The sequence below is a fragment of the Oncorhynchus mykiss genome, chromosome 3 (genome assembly GCF_013265735.2).
Source record: "Oncorhynchus mykiss isolate Arlee chromosome 3, USDA_OmykA_1.1, whole genome shotgun sequence".
NCBI classification, from domain to species: Eukaryota; Metazoa; Chordata; class Actinopteri; order Salmoniformes; family Salmonidae; genus Oncorhynchus; species Oncorhynchus mykiss.
Window position 1 is genome coordinate 63,003,222 of NC_048567.1, and position 22,954 is coordinate 63,026,175.

General features: G+C 44.9%; 2 protein-coding genes across 3 annotated transcripts in view; one reads left to right on the plus strand and one right to left on the minus strand.

Annotated features, from left to right (window-relative positions):
- Nucleotides 1-4,698, plus strand: part of LOC110520359 (tumor necrosis factor receptor superfamily member EDAR) — a 60,602-nt gene extending 55,904 nt beyond the window's left edge. For both annotated transcript variants that reach the window (XM_036974891.1, XM_036974892.1), the window contains 3 exons: nucleotides 2,638-2,908; nucleotides 3,005-3,065; nucleotides 3,202-4,698. In XM_036974891.1, the coding sequence (XP_036830786.1) occupies nucleotides 2,638-2,908; nucleotides 3,005-3,065; nucleotides 3,202-3,530 (661 nt within the window). In that variant the 3' untranslated portion in view covers nucleotides 3,531-4,698. The remainder of the gene's footprint in view (nucleotides 1-2,637; nucleotides 2,909-3,004; nucleotides 3,066-3,201) is intronic.
- Nucleotides 4,699-7,912: 3,214 nt separating this feature from the next.
- LOC110520360 (coiled-coil domain-containing protein 138) lies at nucleotides 7,913-22,060 on the minus strand. Its single transcript, XM_021597622.2, has 13 exons — nucleotides 21,850-22,060; nucleotides 21,356-21,522; nucleotides 21,152-21,252; nucleotides 20,684-20,967; nucleotides 20,455-20,574; nucleotides 17,377-17,454; nucleotides 17,172-17,273; nucleotides 16,739-16,894; nucleotides 16,464-16,583; nucleotides 15,710-15,896; nucleotides 14,323-14,496; nucleotides 8,705-8,843; nucleotides 7,913-8,506 (listed from the first exon to the last, which is right to left on the minus strand). Exons 1-13 carry the CDS (start codon nucleotides 21,925-21,927, stop codon nucleotides 8,380-8,382), a joined length of 1,833 nt encoding a protein of 610 aa, XP_021453297.2. The 5' UTR covers nucleotides 21,928-22,060; the 3' UTR covers nucleotides 7,913-8,379.
- Nucleotides 22,061-22,954: the final 894 nt, after the last annotated feature.

The window sequence follows — 22,954 nt, forward strand, 5'->3', positions numbered from 1 at the left end:
TGAAGCAAAGTGATTCTGGTTTTGGAGGGCAAACTAGCTGAGCACAGATTAGCCCTGGAGGTGGGATGGAGAGGGGGGTGAGGGAGAGATATAGAGAGAGAAAGAGAGAGGGGAGGGTGGGTGGGTAGTAGAGAGAGAGGCAAAGAGAAGTAAAGAGAGATGGGGCTAAATACTCTATAGCCCAGCTAAACCCTAAACCCTTCTCTCTCTGTTTTCTCCTCCCTTTCCCTCTCTCTCTCTCCTTCCCCTCTCTGTCCTCTCCTCCCTTTCCCTCTCTCTCTCTCTCTCTCTCTCTCTCTCCTTCCCCTCTCTGTCCTCTCCTCCCTTTCCCTCTCTCTCCTTCCCCTCTCCTCCCTTTCCCTCTGTCTCCTTCCCCTCTTTGTCTTCTCCTCCCTTTCCCTCTGTCTCCTTCCCCTCTCTGTCCTCTCCTCCCTTTCCCTCTGTCTCCTTCCCCTCTCTGTCCTCTCCTCCCTTTGCCTCTGTCTCCTTCCCCTCTCTGTCCTCTCCTCCCTTTCCCTCTGTCTCATTCCCCTCTCTGTCCTCTCCTCCCTTTCCCTCTGTCTCCTTCCCCTCTCTGTCCTCTCCTCCCTTTGCCTCTGTCTCCTTCCCCTCTCTGTCCTCTCCTCCCTTTCCCTCTGTCTCATTCCCCTCTCTGTCCTCTCCTCCCTTTCCCTTTGTCTCCTTCCCCTCTCTGTCCTGTCCTCCCTTTCCCTCTGTCTCCTTCCCCTCTCTGTCCTCTCCTCCCTTTCCCTCTGTCTCATTCCCCTCTCTGTCCTCTCCTCCCTTTCCCTTTGTCTCCTTCCCCTCTCTGTCCTGTCCTCCCTTTCCTTCTGTCTCCTTCCCCTCTCTGTCCTCTCCTCCCTTTCCCTCTGTCTCATTCCCCTCTCTGTCCTCTCCTCCCTTTCCCTTTGTCTCCTTCCCCTCTCTGTCCTTTCCTCCCTTTCCCTCTGTCTCATTCCCCTCTCTGTCCTCTTCTCCTTTTCCCTCGGTCTCCTTCCCCTCTCTGTCCTCTCCTCCCTTTCCCTCTGTCTCATTCCCCTCTCTGTCCTCTTCTCCTTTTCCCTCGGTCTCCTTCCCCTCTCTGTCCTCTTCTCCCTTTCCCTCTGTCTCCTTCCCTTCTCTGTCCTCTTCTCCCTTTCCCTCTCTCTCCTTCCCCTCTCTGTCCCCTCTCTCCTTACCTCTCTGCCCTCTTCTCCCTTTCCCTCACTCTCCTTCCCCTCTCTGTCCTCTTCTCCCTTTCCCTCTGTCTCCTTCCCCTCTCTGTCCTCTTCTCCCTTTCCCTCTGACTCCTTCCCCTCTCTGTCCTCTCCTCCCTTTCCCTCTGTCTCCTTACCTCTCTGTCCTCTTCTCCCTTTCCCTCACTCTCCTTCCCCTCTCTGTCCTCTTCTCCCTTTCTCTCTGTCTCCTTCCCCTCTCTGTCCTCTTCTCCCTTTCCCTCTGACTCCTTCCCCTCTCTGTCCTCTCCTCCCTTTCCCTCTGTCTCCTTACCTCTCTGTCCTCTTCTCCCTTTCCCTCTGTCTCCTTACCTCTCTGTCCTCTTCTCCCTTTCCCTCTCTCTCCTTCCCCTCTCTGTCCCCTCTCTCCTTACCTCTCTGTCCTCTTCTCTCTTTCCCTCTGTCTCCTTCCCCTCTCTGTCCTCTCATCCCTTTCCCTCTCTTTCTCCTTACCTCTCTGTCCTCTTCTCCCTTTCCCTCTCTGTCCTCTCCTCCCTTTCCCTCTGTCTCCTTACCTCTCTGTCCTCTTCTCCCTTTCCCTCTGTCTCCTTCCCCTCTCTGTCCTCTCCTCCCTTTCCCTCTCTTTCTCCTTACCTCTCTGTCCTCTTCTCCCTTTCCCTCTCTGTCCTCTCCTCCCTTTCCCTCTGTCTCCTTACCTCTCTGTTCTCTCCTCGCTTTCTGTTTGTCTGTCTGTCTGTCTCAACCCCACACTAGCAGACAATGAAGCCTTATTCTTTATGAGACAGACAGACAGACAGACAGACAGACAGACAGACAGACAGACATGTATAGCAAGGGGAAGATACATACACATTTATGTAAATAATGTAAATATAGACACAGAGGATGAGTTTGTGTCATACACACAGTATCACAAGTCACATGTACACACACTGTATATGGTCTGTATGACCTACTCACATGTCATCACACACAATAACACACACATTAACATTAGCATTACATCACCTAGCCAGACTCAGCAGTGGTAAACAGTGTGGCTAGCTGCATGCCAGAGGATGTGCTAACTCACTGTCTTTGCTGCCTTAGTGGGTGTAGGGTGACTAGGAAACAATGCCTGTGTGTGTGTGTGTGTGTGTGTGTGTGTGTGTGTGTGTGTGTGTGTGTGTGTGTGTGTGTGTGTGTGTCAGTGAAACATTGCTATTGTGTGCGTATCTCTGAGAATCTTTGTCAACAAGGTGTTTTTGGGAGAACTTCCCAGTCTTACACACACTGTTAATAACATTCTGTGGATCTGAAGCTAAATATGTCATATAAAACATGAGTCTATTTGCAGTATAACATTAAGGTTGAAGCTACAGTACATTACCATAACTAGACACTGCAAAATAAAAGGTCATGAAGACTGTTATTATGCTGACCGATTTTGAGTTTTGACAACTCAACTTGATTTTCTCCCTAGTGAGAATGATGCATCGTCAGAGAACGAGCAGCTGTTGAGTCGTAGTATGGACAGTGATGAGGAGGCAGCGTTGGAGAGGCAGGGGGCGGCTGATCCTAACCCCAGCCTCTGTCTTCTGAACCTGGGCAACAAGCCGGACCTCTGCCTGCTCTCTCTGGGGCTTCTCGACAGGGATAAGACTGGATCCAACCCCACCAGCCCTATCAACGCTAACATTAGCAATGGCAATGCTAACATCATCAATAACAACAACTACAACAAGGCTACAGGGGTGAGAGAGAACACATCCAACTATGTACTTTTACAATGCATTGCAATGTAATTACTTTATAACCTACTCTACTTTTCACTCTGTCTCTTCCTTCAGATTCAGAGCCGGAGGAAGAAGATCCTGGATCTGTATGCTAGAGCCTGCAGTGTGGCCGAGGGTGAGAACTCACACGTCCACCCCGGGCTTCAGCCCTATAGAACTACCCTTCAACTGTCTAGCGAAGGACACTTGTATGCTGAACTCTTGCTACAACACACACATCCCTAACCCTCCCTCTCCCTTCATCTCCCCAGGTCTGAGTCCTACAGAACTACCGTTTGACTGTCTGGAGAAGGCCAGTCGGATGCTGAGCTCCTCCTACAGTAGCGAGGCAGCCGTGGTGAAGACCTGGAGACACCTGGCAGAGAGCTTTGGCCTGAAGAGGGATGAGATCGGAGGGATGAGTGACGGCCTGCAGCTGTTTGAAAGGATCAGTACCGCCGGCTATAGCATCCCAGACCTGCTCACCAGACTAGTGCAGATAGAGAGACTGGATGCTGTGGAGTCACTGTGTTCTGATGTACTGGGAGGAGGAGACACACACACTGTTCCTCTGTCCTCACCACGCTGTGCAAGCGTCTGACTCCCACACACACATGAACACACGTTTATGCACAGATGCAGTACACCCATGTGCACATACCCACACACATACATTCACAATCAAACACCCATACCCCTCCACATGAAGAATGCCAGTAGGCCTTCCTAGATTTCAGATCTCTCTCCTTCTCTTCCGTCTCTCTGTCTCCCTCTGGCAATTAACTTTGCGCTGGATGCCTCGACAAAAGCTTTTGATAAAAAAATATATAGAGATTTTATATAAATTACATTTTGTACATATTATAATATGAGATTTTGAAAAGGGCATAATGGACCTCTCTCTGCCAGGATCCCCATGGCTCCAGATCCTCTCAACCCCCCCCCCCAGCGGTCAGCTGCTACCGCTGGCTCTAATTGGTTGACTTGTGGCAGTCTGATCTAATAATGTTGTGGTTTACAGTCGAGACTTTCAGCACCTAATTAACCACTAAAACCAATGAACCAGTAAATACCAGATGCCAGAGACCATTAAAGAGCTTAGCTTATAGACAGACTAAGCCTTCTGCAGCCTGAGAAATGCAGGAAAACAGGACACCAGAAGACCCAGCGCTACACTACACTATGGTCAGCCTGGCTCTGATGCTATTCTGGGTGATGCCACAGGACGGCAGCCATTTTGTGCCATTCAGCACATATCAGCTAATGGTGATAAGCTCCTAGCTAAAGACATTTCAGGAACAAGAGAATGTGTGTTTGGTTTATATGGTTTAAACGGTGGCTTTCTATACCTCCATGTATATTGTTTCTGTTGAGTGACTGGGGAGGCACAATCCCATCTCTCAGTGTGTCTTCACTGCTCTGCTGTTTCAAGTTAGCCACGTTTAAAGGGTCTGGACTCCGGTAGTGTATATGAATCATAAATGTGCATGTACAATGCTCATCATTTAGCAGGTATCCATAATGGCTTCTTTTAGTTTATCCTTGTTCTTTCCAATCCAAACACAGCATCAGCGGAAGGCTCGTAGGTTAGGTAGGTCGCTGAATGACAGAAGATGATTGACTGTACTGTATGTACAGAACCTGGTTCTCTTACCTCAGTATCACAAAGCTCCATTAGACTACAGAAACTATTTTTCATGGAAACAAACGTAAGTGTATATATAACTTATTATTGTACATACTGTATGCATCAATAAAGAAGTATCAATTTAAAAGTCCATGTTTTTATTTATTTTGATGAAGATAAACAGATAACAGGATATTTTGACGGTTTAACAAAGGTTTTGTCAACAGTTATTCCAATAATAATACCACTTATTTTCCCTCTTGTAGTTAACATAAATGATGTCATGTGTTCTGCGGTCGATCAAACTATTCTGTCAAATAAGAGGAATCTGCTGGAACAGCCAATTACCATAGATCTCAGATTACTGGAGAGATTTACACCACAGCCGGGCACTGGTGGAAATCTAGTTATTCAATATCTATTTGTGTGAAATCATGACATCAGACCTTGAAGCATCATACTAACCAGGCTCTGCCATGCTAGTCTGTCTGCCAAGATATCACACAGCCATCGTTTGTGATAAATCATGACGTCCATCTCTCTACTGGCCTGAGATGTGAGGTGCACAGAGAATAGACGGTCTCCTGTGACTAGGCTGGAGAAGACGTGGATCATCACATTACAAATAGCTCAGCTAAAGAGAATCCTCCCTACATAGGTGTGTGTGTGTTTCAGGCCCATGAGGGCCAGTTATTATCACTTGGCTTAGCGTGATCGCAGCGAGGTGAGACAGAGAGCTGGACTCCTAAGGGCAGGGAGTGCCAACAAACAGTCAAGCTTCATACAGCTCAGCTAGTTACTGTACCTGCTAACACACACGCGCACACACACACTTACCAGTGTGAACACCAACAGTTGCTCACTAACACAAGAACACACACAAATACACATTTTCCACCATTACATACTTGCTTACTCTTATTCCCCAAACAGGGCTCCAGCTTGTTTCATATCTCTGGTACATCCAATATCTTTATGTTTCTAGTACAGTGACATCCTATATCCTAATGTTGGTACAGTAGTATATTATATAATGAAGGCCCGTTGCTGTCTAATCCCAGAGCATGCAGGGAACAATTCAACACTGTGGATGTCATTCATTATTAATCACTGTCAGACAAAAATGGGAAACAATGTATTCTCCCCAGCCAACCAAGATATGCAGCAGCATAGAGAGAACTGTAGGAGGGAAAGTCATTCCCCAGATATACAGCCTTCTAGCATGCGTGTTGCATAATCCAAACAAGCCTTTATCTGAAAATACAGCACAATGGCAGACAGTTTACATTAGAAGCAAAGGCAGCAGAGGACAGGGCATCTGAGGACTAATGTGTTAAACTAGTGCTGTATCAACATCTCATTCCAAAATCAGGGGCATTAATATGGAGTTGGTCCCCCCTTTGCTGCTATAACAGCCTCTACTCTTCTGAGAAGGCTTTCCACTAGATGTTGGAACATTGCTGCGGGGACTTGCTTCCATTCAGCCACAAGAGCATTGGTGAGGTCGGGCACTGATGTTGGGCGATTAGGCCTGGCTCGCAGTCGACATTGAAATTCATCCCAAAGGTGTTCAATGGGGTTGAGGTCAGTGCTCTGTGCAGGCCAGTCAAGTTCTTCCACACCGATCTCGACAAACTATTTCTGTATGGACCTCGATTTTTGCATGCTGTCATGCTGAAACAGGAAAGGGCCTTCCCCAAACTGCTGCCACAAAGTTGGAAGCACATAATCGTCTAGAATGTAATTGTATGCTGTGGCGTTAAGATTTCCCTTCACTAGAACTAAGGGGCCTAGCCCGAACCATAAAAAAACAGCCCCAGACCATTACTCCTCCTCCACCAAACTTTACAGTTGGCACTACGCATTCGGGCAGGTAGAGCTCTCCTGGCATCCGCCAAACCCAGATTCGTCCGTCGTAATGTCAGATGGTTAAGCGTGATTCATCCCTCCAGAGAACACGTTTCCACTGCTCCAGAGTCCAATGGCAGCGAGCTTTACACCACTCCAGCTGACGCTTGGCATTGCACTTGGTGATCTTAGGCTTGTGTGCGGCTGCTCGGACATAGTAACCCATTACATGAAGCTCCCGACTAACAGTTATTGTGCTGTTGTTGCTTCAAGAGGCGGTATAGAACTCGGTAGTGAGTGTTGCAACTGAAGACAGACCATTTTTACGAGCTACGCGCTTCAGCGGTCCCGTTCTGTGAGCTTGTGTGGCCTACCACTTCCCGGCTGAGCTCTTTCCACTTCACAATAACAGCACATACAGTTGACCGGGGCAGCTCTAACAGGGCAGAAATATTACAAACTGACTTGTTGGAAAGGTGGCATCCTGTGACGGTGCCACGTTGAAAGTCACTGAGCTCTTCAGTAAGGCCATTCAACTGCCAATATTTGTCTATGGAGATTGCATGGCTATGTGCTCAATTTTATACACGTCAGCAACGGGTGTGACTGAAGTAGCCAAATCCACTCATTTGAAGGGGTATCCACATACTTTTGTATAAACAGTGTATAAGAAAGTAGGAGTAGAGAGAGGCACAGAATAGTACAGGGAGAGAGAAAGCTCAGGACAAGACCCAGTCCCCTTCATTAATAAGGAGTGAATACCCAGGCCAACAGGCCGCTGTGGTCATGCTCGCCCTCTCAACAAGCACTTTGCCAACCACATGGTTCCACTCACAGTACACTCTCTCATGACTAGATTTACAGTCAAGTACATAACTGAAGCACAATGCCTTAACTGCATCACCCTGCTGCCATCTTATAACTCAGCCAACTCAGAGAAATAATATACATTTGGTGGTCTGTAACGTCCAACATGATGGACTGACTTTATATCGGTGGTGAAGCATAGCCACTAACATTAGACAGGTAAATAATGTTCTCATGAGGTAGACTGGCCAGATTGGAGGCCAGGGAACATTTAACTAAGTTTCCACTGAAACCTACTCCACTGGGAAACACTAACATAAATTAGAGGGACCGCAGCTCAGGGCCTGACGCTGCGCAGGGGCTGTGTGTGTGTGACATATAGCAGGCCCACTGTGGCCCATAGTGAGTAATGGAAGTAATGAAAGTCAATAAATCAGTGACAGGATCTGAAGCAGTAAGTGTTTAGGACTGTTATAGAGCCTTACTAAATGAACTGGTTCATGCACCCCCACAAGACCGTTCTCCAGCGCTTGCTTGCCAACACCACACACTTATGCAGGACTTTTATTTTGTGAGGTGATGAAGAAACTAAGCAGCAGACCAACATTTTAAAAAGTCTGTATAATAATAGGCACACTTTCCTATTAACAGTTTGTCTGAAATGCCAAGGTGAACAGGGACCAACACCCTGACAAACCAGCAAAGTTTCAATTAGATGTTTTATTCAACATACTGACTAACAGGGCTCTTTACAGAGGAGAGATCAGAAATGTCTGTCAGTGTGATATTCTCCTCACCGTCACCAAACAGAACCATTCTGGACTTGTTAAAAACCTCCAGCTTAGGTCCATAACAAACAAACAGGTTTATAGAAAACATATGTGACATAAACTAATGTATTTCGTAACTATAAGACAGAGAAATCGAACACTGTTTCCCATCATTTCTTAGTTTATTGCTTTTAAAAGCTTCCTAGTGAAATCATCTTTACCTCAGAATGCATGAGACAATCATAGCCTCTCCCAACATGATGCTCATTTCATAGCAGATGGTAAACATGTTCAAAACAAGGTACAATATATAGGTTAAGATCATATAAAAACATATTACAAAACTTGACAAAAATAAAAAGTCACCTCCACAATAAGGTTATACGTGTGAGTGTGTGTTATTTCAGATTGAGAAGTATAGAGCTAAGGTTCAATGACAAGAAGGTGAGTGTAGGGTCAGTTGTTCTGTGCATCTCCTGCAGCAGCAGATGAAGAGAGCAGAGCTCAAACAGCCGCCTGTTCTTCCTGTGAAAACCAGAAAACAGAGTGCATGTAACACTGAGTCTATGAATGATAGTATACCTAGCACCACGTGTTACAAATACACAGGATCTTGTAATAATCGGTCCGGTCAGGTTTTGGTTCCAACCTTGCAATAACGCGCCTGATTTAGCTAATCATGATTCTGAGTCCAGACTGAAGAACATGATCAGTTTGTCTCACCTGATCTTGGAGAGTTTCTGTAGGATGATGGAGAGTTTCTCCAGAAGAGGAAGTTCTAGTCTGGGGTTCTTCACAAGGAGAGCTGCAGTACGGAAGAACTCTTCAGTGCTGCAAGCAGACAGGAACTCAGACAGATACCCTGCAGAGAGGGAAACACTTAGATAGGTATACAGAAGGACGGACAGACAGACAGTTGCTCTGAAGAACCTTACGGTAACTGTTAACTGAAGAAGATGTGATGAAACAACGGAAGCCATTTATTTTATATGGAGGGAGAGACGTAGGCGGGGGGACAGGTGGGCGATGCGAGCATGGGCGAGAGAGGGTTAACAGGGCAGGACCTAAGTTGGGGAAAGCTGAACTTCATGCAAATACTGTGATATTGCGGTGCGATTGACCAATCGAAGCTCACTATAGCTTCCAGCCTCTACTGGATTGGCTATTGATGCATAGCACTATCTAGCATGCTTGCTAGCACCCACATGAGGGTGAAGCTAGCGTGGCTATTCAAATGATTGATGATAGTTAACAGGCACTGTTACACACAGGCAGACAGAGAGTTCCACTGAAGAACCCTACACAGTCCTGTCTACTCCTGTTAACCTTCTCAGTCATCCCATCATCGGGCCTCTAACTGTACAACCAGCCTCTGCTGCGAGCAGAATGGACCAGGAACCCAGCTGAAGAGTTCCAGTCCTAGTACAGATGCTAATCAAGTCTACTCAGCAAACGAGAGTAAATCTACATGCTTTCAGGTCAAGCAGAGTCCATATTGTCAGTGTTAACTCTGTCTTACAGGGAGGCATAGATCTCAGCATGTTTCTCTCAGATAAGTCAAATCAGAGCCAGTCAGGCAGTATAGTAAAAGTCTGGACAGACTACAATCACAACCATAAGTGTACAGTTGTGGCAAAAAGTTGAGAATGACACAAATATTAATTTCCACAAAGTTCGCTGCTTCAGTGTCTTCAGATATTTTTGTCAGATGTTACTATGGAATAATGAAGAATAACTACAAGCATTTCATAAGTGTCAAAGGCTTTTATTGACAATTACATGAAGTTGATGCAAAGAGTCAATATTTGCAGTGTTGAACCTTCTTTTTCAAGACCTCTGCAATCCGCCCTGGCATGCTGTCAATTAATTTCCGGGCCACATCCTGACTGATGGCAGCCCATTCTTGCATAATCAATGCTTGGAGTTTGTAAGAATTTGTGGGTTTTTGTTTGTCAATCTGCCTCTTGAGGATTGAGTTCTCAATGGGATTAAGGTCTGGGGATTTTCCTGGCCATGGACCCAAAATATTGATATTTTGTTCCCCGAGCCACTTAGTTATCATTTTTGCCTTATGGCAAGGTGCTCCATCATGCTGGAAAAGGCATTGTTTGTCACCAAACTGTTCCTGGATGATTGGGAGAAGTTGCTCTCGTAGGATGTGTTGGTACCATTCTTTATTCATGGCGGTGTCCTTAGGCAAAATTGTGAGTGAGCCCACTCCCTTGGCTGAGAAACAACCCCACACATGAATGGTCTCAGGATGCTTTACTGTTGGCATGACACAGGACTAATGGTAGCGCTCACCTCGTCTTCTCCGGACAAGCTTTTATCCGGATGCCCCAAACAATCGGAAAGGGGATTCATCAGAGAAAATGACTTTACCCCAGTCCTCAGCAGTCTAACCCATGTACCTTTTGCAGAATATCAGTCTATCCCTGATGTTTTTCCTGGAGAGAAGTGGCTTTTTTGCTGCCCTTCTTGACACCAGTCCATCCTCCAAAAGTCTTCGCCTCACTGTGCATGCAGATGCACTCACACCTGCCTGCTGCCATTCCTGAGCAAGCTCTGTACTGGTGGTGCCCCGATCCCACAGCTGAATCAACTTTAGGAGACAGTCCTGGCACTTGCTGGACTGTCTTGGGTGCCCTGAAGCCTTCTTCACAACAATTGAACTGCTCTCCTTGAAGTTCTTGATGATCCGATAAAAGGTTGATTTAGGTGCAATCTTACTGCCAGCAATATCCTTGCCTGTGAAGCCCTTTTTGTGCAAAGCAATGATGACGGCACGAGTTTCCATGCAGGTAACCATGGTTGACAGAGGAAGAACAATGATTCCAAGCCCCATCCTCCATTTGAAGCTTCCAGTCTGTTATTCAAACTCAATCAGCATGACAGAGTGATCTCCAGCCTTGTCCTCGTCAACACTCACACCTGTGTTAACGAGAGAATCACTGACATGATGTCAACTGGTCCTTTTGTGGCAGGGCTGAAATGCAGTAGACATGTTTTTGGGGGATTCAGTTCATTTGCATGGCAAAGAGGGACTTTGCAATTAATCTGATCACTCTTCATAACATTCTGGAGTATATGCAAATTTCCATCATACAAACTGAGGCAGCAGACTTTATGAAAATGTACATTTGTGTCATTCTCAAAACTTTTGGCCACGACTGTAGAATGTGACAAAGTCGTTGATCCAACATGACACAGTACTTCTCATAACCAACAGAGAACTGCCCCAAAATTACTACACATTTCAATTTTTACAATCAACACATTTTATTTTACTAGTTCAGTTGACTGAGAACACATACTCGCACAAAAAAACACGTACAAAAATGACCTGAGGGATTCAATTCAAACATTTATTTTCTCTGTGATAGGTTCAATAGGGAATAAAGGAGCAGAGTAATTTGTGGGGTAATTGTGCATGAAAAAGCAATCTGCTTTAGAGACAGCCTCATGGTGTTACTGTAGCTACTGTAATTTAGCAGACTGGCAGAGACCCAGGAGGTCCATCCCTGTTACTGTAGCAGAGCTAGACACCTCCATCTGGTCCCTAGCCTCTCCTCTCTTCAGGCTCTTTCAGCCTTACTGTATGTGGGACAGGGGAGAGAAACTTCAAACACAATGGGTCAGTGGTAGAATGGTCCATGTCCAGACTGATTTAGGGAGGAGGGGGTTCACTTTATGGTCCCCCCTGGTTCTCCCCTGTCTCTATAGGACACATGGACTGGATTACTGTAATATAGCCTGAGAGCGTTATATGGGGGCTTTGCCTTGGGCACAGACACTAAGCAGGCCTACTGTAGGACAGGACACACTCTGGGGAGAGGGTGACCTGCAGGTGTGAACCAGACCTCTGTGTGTGTGTGTGTGACACTACGCAGGCGTACTGTATAAAGGCGTCCGCATGCTTCCCATCCAAAACAGTTTGTGAACATACAACATTTTGTGACGTTTTTGTTAGTTTTGTCTTTGGGTGTTTGTGCCATAGAATGTTTTCTTGAGGCAACTGTAGGGGTTCTTCAGTGAAGTTTTTGTTGTCATTCAAAGAGAGACAACATGTTTTCATGCAAACATTTTTACTTGAGAAATACTGCACCAAACATCTTAGGCAAAAAACGTAAAAATTCATGACATTTCTAGTGTTATCTGAGATTCATTCAGACCATTCTGAGGAAATGTATACTGGCTATGGCGTCTCAAGATGGACAAACAGTAGTTTTGCCATTTTTTTCTGATTATTTAAGCAAAAGTCTTAAGGGAGTATGCGAGGCACAGACGTTCACTTTGCCTAGCCGAGTTCTGCTAGGACCAAACCGAACCCAGTATGCAGGCGTCTTAACAGGGCAGCCACAGAGGGGAAATTGAGTTGACCTTCTGGTGTGAACTGCATGAAGGAACCCAGCCATACCGAACTGTACAGGGCTGCATTGTAGGCAGACACTGAGCAAGCCTGCAGTAGTACAAGACAGGGGAGGTGTGTCAGGCGGTTTAGTGGTGACCTTCAGGTGTGAACCCCAACTCTCCGTCATGGCCTCACTCACACTCACCTCATTACTCCCCTGTAAACCACGCTAATCACCAGCTCTCCCCCTCTCCCATAAATCATAGTGGGGTGCTGAGATCTCCACCTGCCACACTAGACTTTAGTAGACCAAGCTAAGCTCTGCTCAGTGTCTCTCTCACACACACACACACACACACACACACACACATATATATATATATATATATATATATATGTACACACAAAACACAAACACTTTGTTCAGTATCAGCCAATGACACAAATTAGTCAAACATGAAGCACATAATAGGAGCATTCTGTAACTGTACTGTTATGGAGAGAGTACAGTGCCTTGCGAAAGTATTCGCCCCCCTTGAACTTTGCGACCTTTTGCCACATTTCAGGCTTCAAACAAAGATATAAAACTGTATTTTTTTGTGAAGAATCAACAACAAGTGGGACACAATCATGAAGTGGAACAACATTTATTGGATATTTCAAACTTTTTTAACAAATCAAAAAATGAAAAATTGGGCGTGCAAAATTATTCAGCCCCTTTACTTTCAGTGCAGCAAACTCTCTCCAGAAGTTCAGTGAGGATCTCTGAATGATCCAATGTTGACCTAAATGACTAATGATGATAAATACAATCCACCTGTGTGTAATCAAGTCTCCGTATAAATGCACCTGCACTGTGATAGTCTCAGAGGTCCGTTAAAAGCACAGAGAGCATCATGAAGAACAAGGGACACACCAGGCAGGTCCGAGATACTGTTGTGAAGAAGTTTAAAGCCGGATTTGGATACAAAAAGATTTCCCAAGCTTTAAACATCCCAAGGAGCACTGTGCAAGCGATAATATTGAAATGGAAGGAGTATCAGACCACTGCAAATCTACCAAAAGTGTTGTTTAAGGTTTGCCACAAGCCACCTGGAAGACACACCAAACATGTGGAAGAAGGTAAAAGACAAAAGACCTGCAAAAGACCTGAGACTGGGACGGAGATTTGTCTTCCAACAAGACAATGATCCAAAACATAAAGGAAAATCTACAATGGAGTGGTTCAAAAATAAACATATCCAGGTGTTAGAATGGCCAAGTCAAAGTCCAGACCTGAATCCAATCGAGAATCTGTGGAAAGAACTGAAAACTACTGTTCACAAATGCTCTCCATCCAACCTCACTGAGCTCGAGCTGTTTTGCAAGGAGGAATGGGAAAAAATGTGCAAAACTGATAGAGACATACCCCAAGCAACTTACAGCTGTAATCGCAGCAAAAGGTGGCGCTACAAAGTATTAACTTAAGGGGGCTGAATAATTTTGCACGCCAAATTTTTCAGTTTTTGATTTGTTAAAAAAAGTTTGAAATATCCAATAAATGTCATTCCACTTCATGATTGTGTCCCACTTGTTGTTGATTCGTCACAAAAAAATACAGTTTTATATCTTTATGTTTGAAGCCTGAAATGTGGCAAAAGGTCGCAAAGTTCAAGGGGGCCGAATACTTTCGCAAGGCACTGTATATTGTGGTGGGAATCTGTGGAGTGTCTCCATACTCATGGGGCTTTGAGCTGCACTGACTGAGGGTGGCAGGTATCTTAGTGGTTAGAGCGTTGGGTCAGTAACCAAAGGGTTGCTAGCTCGAATCCCCGAGCAGATCAGGTGAAATCTTTCGATCTGCCCTTGAGCAAGGCACTTAACCAGGGTCGGCGTCAGTGGCCGTGACCCCACTCTCCGAGGGTGTCTCAGGGGGAGTGGGATATGCATTTCACACCATACACAGGTTACCTTTGATTAATAGTGAGAGAAGTAGTGTATCTATACTTACGAGACTCTGTGCTGAGCTGCAGTAGGATGTCTAGGGGGGTCTGCAGCCCCCCCTTCCCTCCTCGGAGCAGGGCTAGGAGGACAGACACTCCCCCGTACTGAAGAAACAGCCCCCGGACATCCACACACACCAGGTCACTGTGGAGGGAGTCCAACACCTGGGCTAGGATGTCAGCTGGAGGGAAAAGAGGAGTTAGGTCACACAGAACCTGGACGCTGCCACTGAAATCCAACCCACATCTCTCTGCTACCAACCCTTATCCCATCCCAGCTGGAGGCTCACCTAGACTTGGGAGATCAGCGAACAGTTCTGTCTAAAGCCCCAGGGATAAATCACACTGGAGCTGACACTCTGAATGTGACCCTGACAAACTGCTGTTATGTCTGCTTGCTCCTCTCTCCCCTCGTCAGAGCCGTACAGACAGGAGTAGTGGATAATGAACAACCCAGTATAAGCAGACAGAGTGAGAGTGGCTAGGAGAGACATCCTGGTTACTGAGAAGTCATCTTTAATGGGGCCTGTGTCACTGATGATCTCCAGATACACAGCACTGTAGTCTGTAACTGGCCTAGCCAGGGTGCTTGAGGGGTACACCAGAACCCCCCTGACCCAAAGCCTGCCTGCCTCCCTCTCTCTCTGGTCCAAACCCATTAAGGCACTGAGTTTCCAGAAAGATTTGTTTTCTTTACACGACCCAGACCCACAGCTAAGTGTCACTCACTCACTCACTCACTCACTCACTCACTCACTCACTGACTGACTGACTGTCTGTCTGTCTGTCTGTCTGTCTCTGTCTGTCTCTGTCTGTCTCTGTCTGTCTCTGTCTGTCTCTGTCTGTCTCTGTCTGTCTCTGTCTGTCTGTTTTTATTAGTTCAGATGTTTTTCTGTAGACGGTTAAAAGCTTTTTGGAGCCTGATACCTCAGTCTGACATGGTACTGATTAAAGAAATAAGAAGAAATATTCTTCCTATATGAACAAACCAGTTTCATGTCCATCCAGAGACCGAGCTGAGTCAACCTGGCAGAAGGCTTGCTCTTTGGGGGTTTAGGCTTGGGTTGCTGTGAAGTACTTGCTTACAAATGTATTTGTGAAAATCACGAAACAAATAACATTTGATTGGTTGGGATTGATTGATAGATGCACGGCTCTCTATAGAGCACAGGACTACTTTATGAGTTACACTCACTAGAAAGAGACAATTAAATAAACCTGTATACATAAACAATGGAAAACCACACTGCCCTCTGCTGGGGACTTCACATAACTACACCAAAAACGAATTGAGACATATCAAAAGATATCCCTTGGATTTAGGAAGAATATAGAATTATTGGATAAGTGTTTGCATTAGACGTTGTGTGTATATGTAGTGTAGCAGGGTTTTACCCTGGGTGACGGTCCTGAGGATGATGAGGGAGGACAGGAGACGTGTGTGGGGACAGAGGCTCCTGTACAACGAGGGAGGTAGAGGAGGGCCCCTGGTCTTCAGAGGGCCACTGGGGTCCTGCTGCTGGGTCGGAACCCTGGACATCTCCTCCCCCAGACGCCGTAAAGTGGACGACAGAGCCACCGGCTACATACAGAGATACACGTACTCACAGTTAGTCAGTGGGAATTCAGCATTGTGATCATGTTTCTGGCCTTGTGGTTCACCCTCAACACGTTGCTATAATACTACAGCATGAGATTCCAGTTTAAACATCAAGTAGTTGCCCTGACACTGCCAGACAAACAAACACACTCCCCACGTTTCAGTTCTGAGATGTGTTGGATCCGGGATGGCATCCATGCTTGTTGTTGACTATCTGGGCTGGGAGTTTTCATTGAGAACCAGACAGAGATTCTATCCAGTTGGGTCTGAGCCTCTCTCTGTCAGTGCGATGTCTGTTCTCCAGACACACACACAGCCTGTTCTACATAGGGCTAAATAAAACTTGATAACTTCTAATGTACCCACACTAATTAACCACATACTGGCCGCCAGGCCAGCACAGGACACAGTCCAACACAAGGGATTCAATAACAATGTTTACAGCATGAAAACAAAATTCGACTTTCTTCTCACAGCTGGGAAGAGAATAAATTGTCAGTTTGTGGTGTGTGGTGTTGTGTTGTTGTGTGGTGTTGTGTTGTGTATTACCTGTATGCTGTTGTCTATCTCTCTCAGGCTCCAGTATATAAACTTGATCAGGGACAGGGTACCAGAGGGGTCTGGTGATGCAGAGGACTGATGCAGCTGCTCAACCAACAGAGGCAAAACCTAGAGACAGGAGGTCAACAACAACACAATATAAACAACACATTATAAACTACAAAACACTGAATCAACACAAAGCCTGGGACATCATAACAAGATAGATAAACACATCGCGTAATAAGCCAAAACGACCCCCTGGACAAGTCCAGTTCTCCCACCTTCGAGCACCTGTCGAGGAGAGAGACCACTGGAGACGTGTGCTGCTGACCCTGGGCTGTTCTGCTGTCTCCTGCTACTGGAGGAAACGTCTGTCTGTCTAGAATCCAATCCAATAGCAAAGCCAGCAGCCTGAGAGGGGTGGGACTTACACTACCCTGCAGAATGAGACAACCAGTTACCAGTATGGTTAGAGTCTGGCCATGCTAAATTGTGTGTTTTCCAAACAACCACATTGACAGGAAATTGGACTTTACAAGGTAGTTAGAAACAACCACCACCACTGTTGATTAGAATAATTACGGTACCAGTCTGTGAGTCTTCATCAGGGAGTATGTGTAGGTTTAGGGCTGCATTAGTTACAATCACAGTTAACACAGTAATAACACTAGTAGTTAGTACCCACCATTCCCAGTGGAAATGCCATATACACACCTTGGCTGGCTTGGAGGTGGCTTTTTTCTCAGGTTTGGACTCAATGGCCTTCTGACAAACGTTCTCTCTCCCCTTCTGTGCCATGGAGTATTCATACTTCCTCTAGAGAGAGAGAGAAAATCACATGTAAATGAACAGACACTATGTATAGGGGTTGAGGGTCTAAATAACACAGGTCTATTTAGCTTGTTGTGTGTCTTCCTACCTGAAGGTTCTCTAGCCGAGCCTGGACCTTCCTGAACTGGTTCTCCAGACGCTTGTTCTGCTCACTCAGCTCATTCAGCTGAACACAATACAATGATATAATACAAACAGTTAAACACTTTTATTCAGAGCAACTCACTACACAAAGTTCTAACTAAGTGATCAATCAGAACCAGCGTCCTTTCAGAAAGTATTCACAGTTTTGAGTCAATAACTATTCAACCTCTTTGTTATGGCAAGTCTAAATAAGACCAGGAGTAAATATCTGCTTAACAAGCCACATAATAAGCGGCATGGACTTACTCTGTATGCAATAATAGTGCTTTATTATTTATTTATTTAACTAGGCAAGTCAGTTAAGAACAAATTCTTATTTAAAATGCAGCCTATCCCGGCCAAAAACAGACGACGCTAGGCCAATTGTTTCGCTGTCCTATGGGACTCCAAATCACGACCAGTCCAGGATCGAACCAGGGTCTGTAGTGACCCCTCTAGCACTGAGATGCAGCGCCTTAGACCGCTGCGCCACTCGGGAGCAACATGATTGTTGAATCACTACCTCGTCTCTGTACCCCACACATACAATTATCTGTAAGGTCCCTCAGTTCGAGCAGTGAATTTCAAACACAGATTCAACCACAAAGACCAGGGAGGTTTTCCAATGCCTCGCAAAGAAGGGCACCTATTGGTAGATGGGTAAAAAAAAATAATGGTGAAGTTATTATTTACACTTTGGATGGTGTATACACCCAGTCAAAGATACAGGCGCCCTTTCTAACTCACTTGGCGAAGAGGAAGGAAACCGCTCAGGGATTTCACCATGAGGCCAATGGTGACTTTAAAACAGTTACAGAGTTTAATGGCTGTGATGAGAGAAAACTGAGGATGGATCAACAGCATTGTAGTTACTCCACAATACTAACCTAACAGTGAAAAAAAGGAAGCCTGTACGGAATAAAAAATATTCCAAAACATTTATCCTGTTTGCAACAAGGCACTACATTATTACTGCAAAAAGTGCAGCAAAGCAATTAACTTTGTGTCCTGAATACAAAGTGTTATGTTCGGGGCAAATCCAATACAACACATTACGGAGTATCACTCTACATATTTTCAAGCATAGTGGTGACTGCATCATGTTATGGGTATGTTTGTAATCGTTAAGGACTGTAGAGTTTTCAGGATGAAAAAATGTACTGAATGGAACTAAGCACAGGCCAAATCCTAGCAGAAAACCTGGTTCAGTCTGCTTTCTACCAGACACTGGGAGACGAATTGCAGGACAATAACTAAAGGCCAAATCTATACTGGAGTTATATATATATATATATATATATATATACAGTGCCTTGCGAAAGTATTCGGCCCCCTTGAACTTTGCGACCTTTTTTGTGAAGAATCAACAACAAGTGGGACACAATCATGAATGGAACGACATTTATTGGATATTTCAAACTTTTTTAACAAATCAAAAACTGAAAAATTGGGCGTGCAAAATTATTCAGCCCCTTTACTTTCAGTGCAGCAAACTCTCTCCAGAGGTTCAGTGAGGATCTCTGAATGATCCAATGTTGACCTAAATGACTAATGATGATAAATACAATCCACCTGTGTGTAATCAAGTCTCCGTATAAATGCACCTGCACTGTGATAGTCTCAGAGGTCCGTTAAAAGCTCAGAGAGCATCATGAAGAACAAGGAACACACCAGGCAGGTCCGAGATACTGTTGTGAAGAAGTTTAAAGCCGGATTTGGATACAAAAAGATTTCCCAAGCTTTAAACATCCCAAGGAGCACTGTGCAAGCGATAATATTGAAATGGAAGGAGTATCAGACCACTGCAAATCTACCAAGACCTGACCGTCCCTCTAAACTTTCAGCTCATACAAGGAGAAGACTGATCAGAGATGCAGCCAAGAGGCCCATGATCACTCTGGATGAACTGCACAGATCTACAGCTGAGGTGGGAGACTCTGTCCATAGGACAACAATCAGTCGTATATTGCACAAATCTGGCCTTTATGGAAGAGTGGCAAGAAGAATGCAATTTCTTAAAGATATCCATAAAAAGTGTTGTTTAAGGTTTGCCACAAGCCACCTGGGAGACACACCAAACATGTGGAAGAAGGTGCTCTGGTCAGATGAAACCAAAATTGAACTTTTTGGCAACAATGCAAAACGTTATGTTTGGCGTAAAAGCAACACAGCTCATCACACTGAACACACCATCCCCACTGTCAAACATGGTGGTGGCAGCATCATGGTTTGGGCCTGCTTTTCTTCAGCAGGGACAGGGAAGATGGTTAAAATTGATGGGAAGATGGATGGAGCCAAATACAGGACCATTCTGGAAGAATGAATGAACCTGATGAGTCTGCAAAAGACCTGAGACTGGGACGGAGATTTGTCTTCCAACAAGACAATGATCCAAAACATAAAGCAAAATCTACAATGGAATGGTTCAAAAATAAACATATCCAGGTGTTAGAATGGCCAAGTCAAAGTCCAGACCTGAATCCAATCGAGAATCTGTGGAAAGAACTGAAAACTGCTGTTCACAAATGCTCTCCATCCAACCTCACTGAGCTCGAGCTGTTTTGCAAGGAGGAATGGGAAAAAATGTCAGTCTCTCGATGTGCAAAACTGATAGCGACATACCCCAAGCGACTTACAGCTGTAATCGCAGCAAAAGGTGGCGCTACAAAGTATTAACTTAAGGGGGCTGAATAATTTTGCACGCCCAATTTTTCAGTTTTTGATTTGTTAAAAAAGTTTGAAATATCCAATAAATTTCGTTCCACTTCATGATTGTGTCCCACTTGTTGTTGATTCTTCACAAAAAAATACAGTTTTATATCTTTATGTTTGAAGCCTGAAATGTGGCAAAAGGTCGCAAAGTTCAAGGGGGCCGAATACTTTCGCAAGGCACTGTATATATATATACTGTACGCACGTCACACAGACATACATACCCACATATATAAATTTATATAAAAATGCATACATATACTGTGCCTTTGGAGAGTATTCATGACACATGATCTTAGGTTAAAAGCAGCCAGCTGAATCAGATGCTTGCCTGTTTCTTCATGTTGTCATTGAGTTCCTTGATGGAGTTGAAGCTGGACTTTAACCTCTTGTTCTCTCTGGTTCTCTCACTCAGCTGCTCCTGTAGCTGACTCACCTCCTCACTGCGGCTCTGACGGAATACAAACATTTTCAGAACTGCTCACACAACGCACTTTTCAAAAAACTGTGAAGAAGAGATCATATTCAACCTTGAGGGATTGCTGAAGATGTGTGTTTACCTCCTCTTGCTGTAGCAGTCTGTTCTCTCTGTCCTGGAGCTGGGCCGACCACTGCAGCTGGCTCAAACGTTCTGCCTGTAGTTGTTGGTAGATGTGCAGCATCTCCTGGTAAACCTGTCCCATCACTGAGGGGCAGGAGGGGGAGAGGACAGGGGAGGACTGCTTCTGCCTCACCCCTCTCTCCTCTTTCTCCCCCCTCACCTCCTCTTCTCTGGCCAGGCCTACGGTGGACTCAGTCTCTCGGGAGCCCAAGGTACGGGCTAGGCTGGAGGGCAGGGTCACATCTGAAACAGAAGAACTCATACATTGTTTTTTTGTCAAGTGTTTTCAGTTTGAAGAAAGCAGTATTGGTATGATTAATATGATTATTATTAATATGAATATATTACCTTTATTATCAACATAAAAACAATACATTATCTTGCTACATCTGTTGAGACATGCTGAACATAAGAAGACCCGACACACCTGTCTCTGTGTAGTGGGTCTGTGTGTCCAGGAGAGGGCTGAAAATATAGTTCTCACTCAGGTCCTCCTCACTGTCATCCCGACTACAGTCACTGTACAACCTGGGTAAGCAGACAGGTACACGTCAGTGGCATATAGTAGCTTGGCACCATCAATTATAACACAAGGTGTTGGTCTGACAGAAATGCCTGGAGAAAGACTGACCTGTCTGGAGGGTTGGTGACAGCCTGGAACAGCTCCTGTAAGGCTCTATTGTAACCGCTCATCTCCCTGGTGGTGCTGCGTCTAGACCTGGGGGACTTCACAACTCTCTGCTGCCCACCATGGTAGTGTCTTCCACTCAGCGCAGGTGCTTTCTGCTCTGTAGAGACCTGTCAAAAGGCAATAATGAGCTATAGCATGTTCAGTTACTGCAACGTACGTGCGTGCACAACCTAGTACTAGTAATAACAAGCCAACTAACGTTAGCTAACTATTTAGCTAACTAACTAAGTCGATAACGTTAGCTAGCTAGAGTTAGCTGGTTTGCTTCTTCTCTTGGTAACGACTCCGAGTGATCCAGCTAGCTAGCAAACACAGATAGCTAGCTGGAGCACTCGGGGTCGTTACCAAGGGAACAATCAAACCTGCTAGCTAGTTACTGTAAGCTAGCTAAATATTTAGCTAGTTTGCTTGTTAGCTATATACACATTACTAACCCGTTTCCTTTCCAGATATTTCATTTTCAGCCTCTCAACCGTAACGTCCAACTCGCTCCCTGACGATTCCTTGTTCATCTTGAGATTTCACACAGATGTATTGTTTTTCAACAAACGCCAAAAGCAGTCAACTTGTTGTCAGTTTGAATTATGTGCATTTTTCCTAAACCGGAAATGAAAAACCTACAAGTCTGCTGTCATCCTGAGGGCGGCGCCATTACACAATACATACATATACACATACCTATTCTGACGTTGTGCTCGTGTTGCAGTTTGAGGGACCGTCACTGCTGTTGTAGCCTTCTGTGCTCAGTGCTTGGATGAATCTATCAACCTGTTCAAGAACCTGTTCCACATTCTGTAAAATAATACATTCACATGCATACATTATTAAGATACTGTTAAGACCAGCTATTATTTGCCTCAGAATGATGTAAAATTGTATTAGTTCCTCACCCAGGTGGTATTTAAATGCATATAGGTTAACAGTGAGATATGATTCATACTGTATGAATCATAACATAACTCATCTTTAGACTGATATAGATACATAAATACCATCTGGGTGTGGAGGGAACCATAGTCTGAGGTAACAGAACCATCAGAGTGGAGGCACGTTCTGTTGGGGAGGCATCATCTGATGGAACTCTTCCATAACACCATGACTCCCCTCTTTCTGGCATCGTTTTCTTTTCAAGAGAACACACTATCAAATTAACATTTTCAAATCTTGTCATTGTGTTGTTTATTTCAAAAACAAATCTCCTTACATTTGCCTCACAAACATTACCCTCTGTACTTACGGTAAGAAAAACATTCATACCATATTCTAAGTTTATGAGTGGGAGTTAAATAATCAGTATTCTAGCACCTCCTCTCTTAATGACACACGTATTCGCCTGCTGTGCCTCTGGATCAGAGCTCTCTGTGCTATGGGTGGAGGACAATGGTGGAGCAACTTTCTCAGCTCTCTTTAATCAGCTATAGAGATCTCTGCATTAAGACAGAATATAAAGCACCCATATGGCATATAACACAAAAGTTGCACTGTAGAAGTGGAATATCTAGCTTATTAACAACACTGATTGAGTATCACAACTTTAAT

Excerpts from the sequence above, each read along its gene's own strand:
- LOC110520360 (XM_021597622.2), bottom strand. The coding sequence starts at position 21,927 with ATGAACAAGGAATCGTCAGGGAGCGAGTTGGACGTTACGGTTGAGAGG. Across the intron at positions 21,523-21,849 it reads AATATCTGGAAAGGAAACGG|GTCTCTACAGAGCAGAAAGC; the intron begins GTTAGTAATGTG and ends GCCTTTTGACAG. Across the intron at positions 20,575-20,683 it reads GACTGCTACAGCAAGAGGAG|AGCCGCAGTGAGGAGGTGAG; the intron begins GTAAACACACAT and ends GTATTCCGTCAG.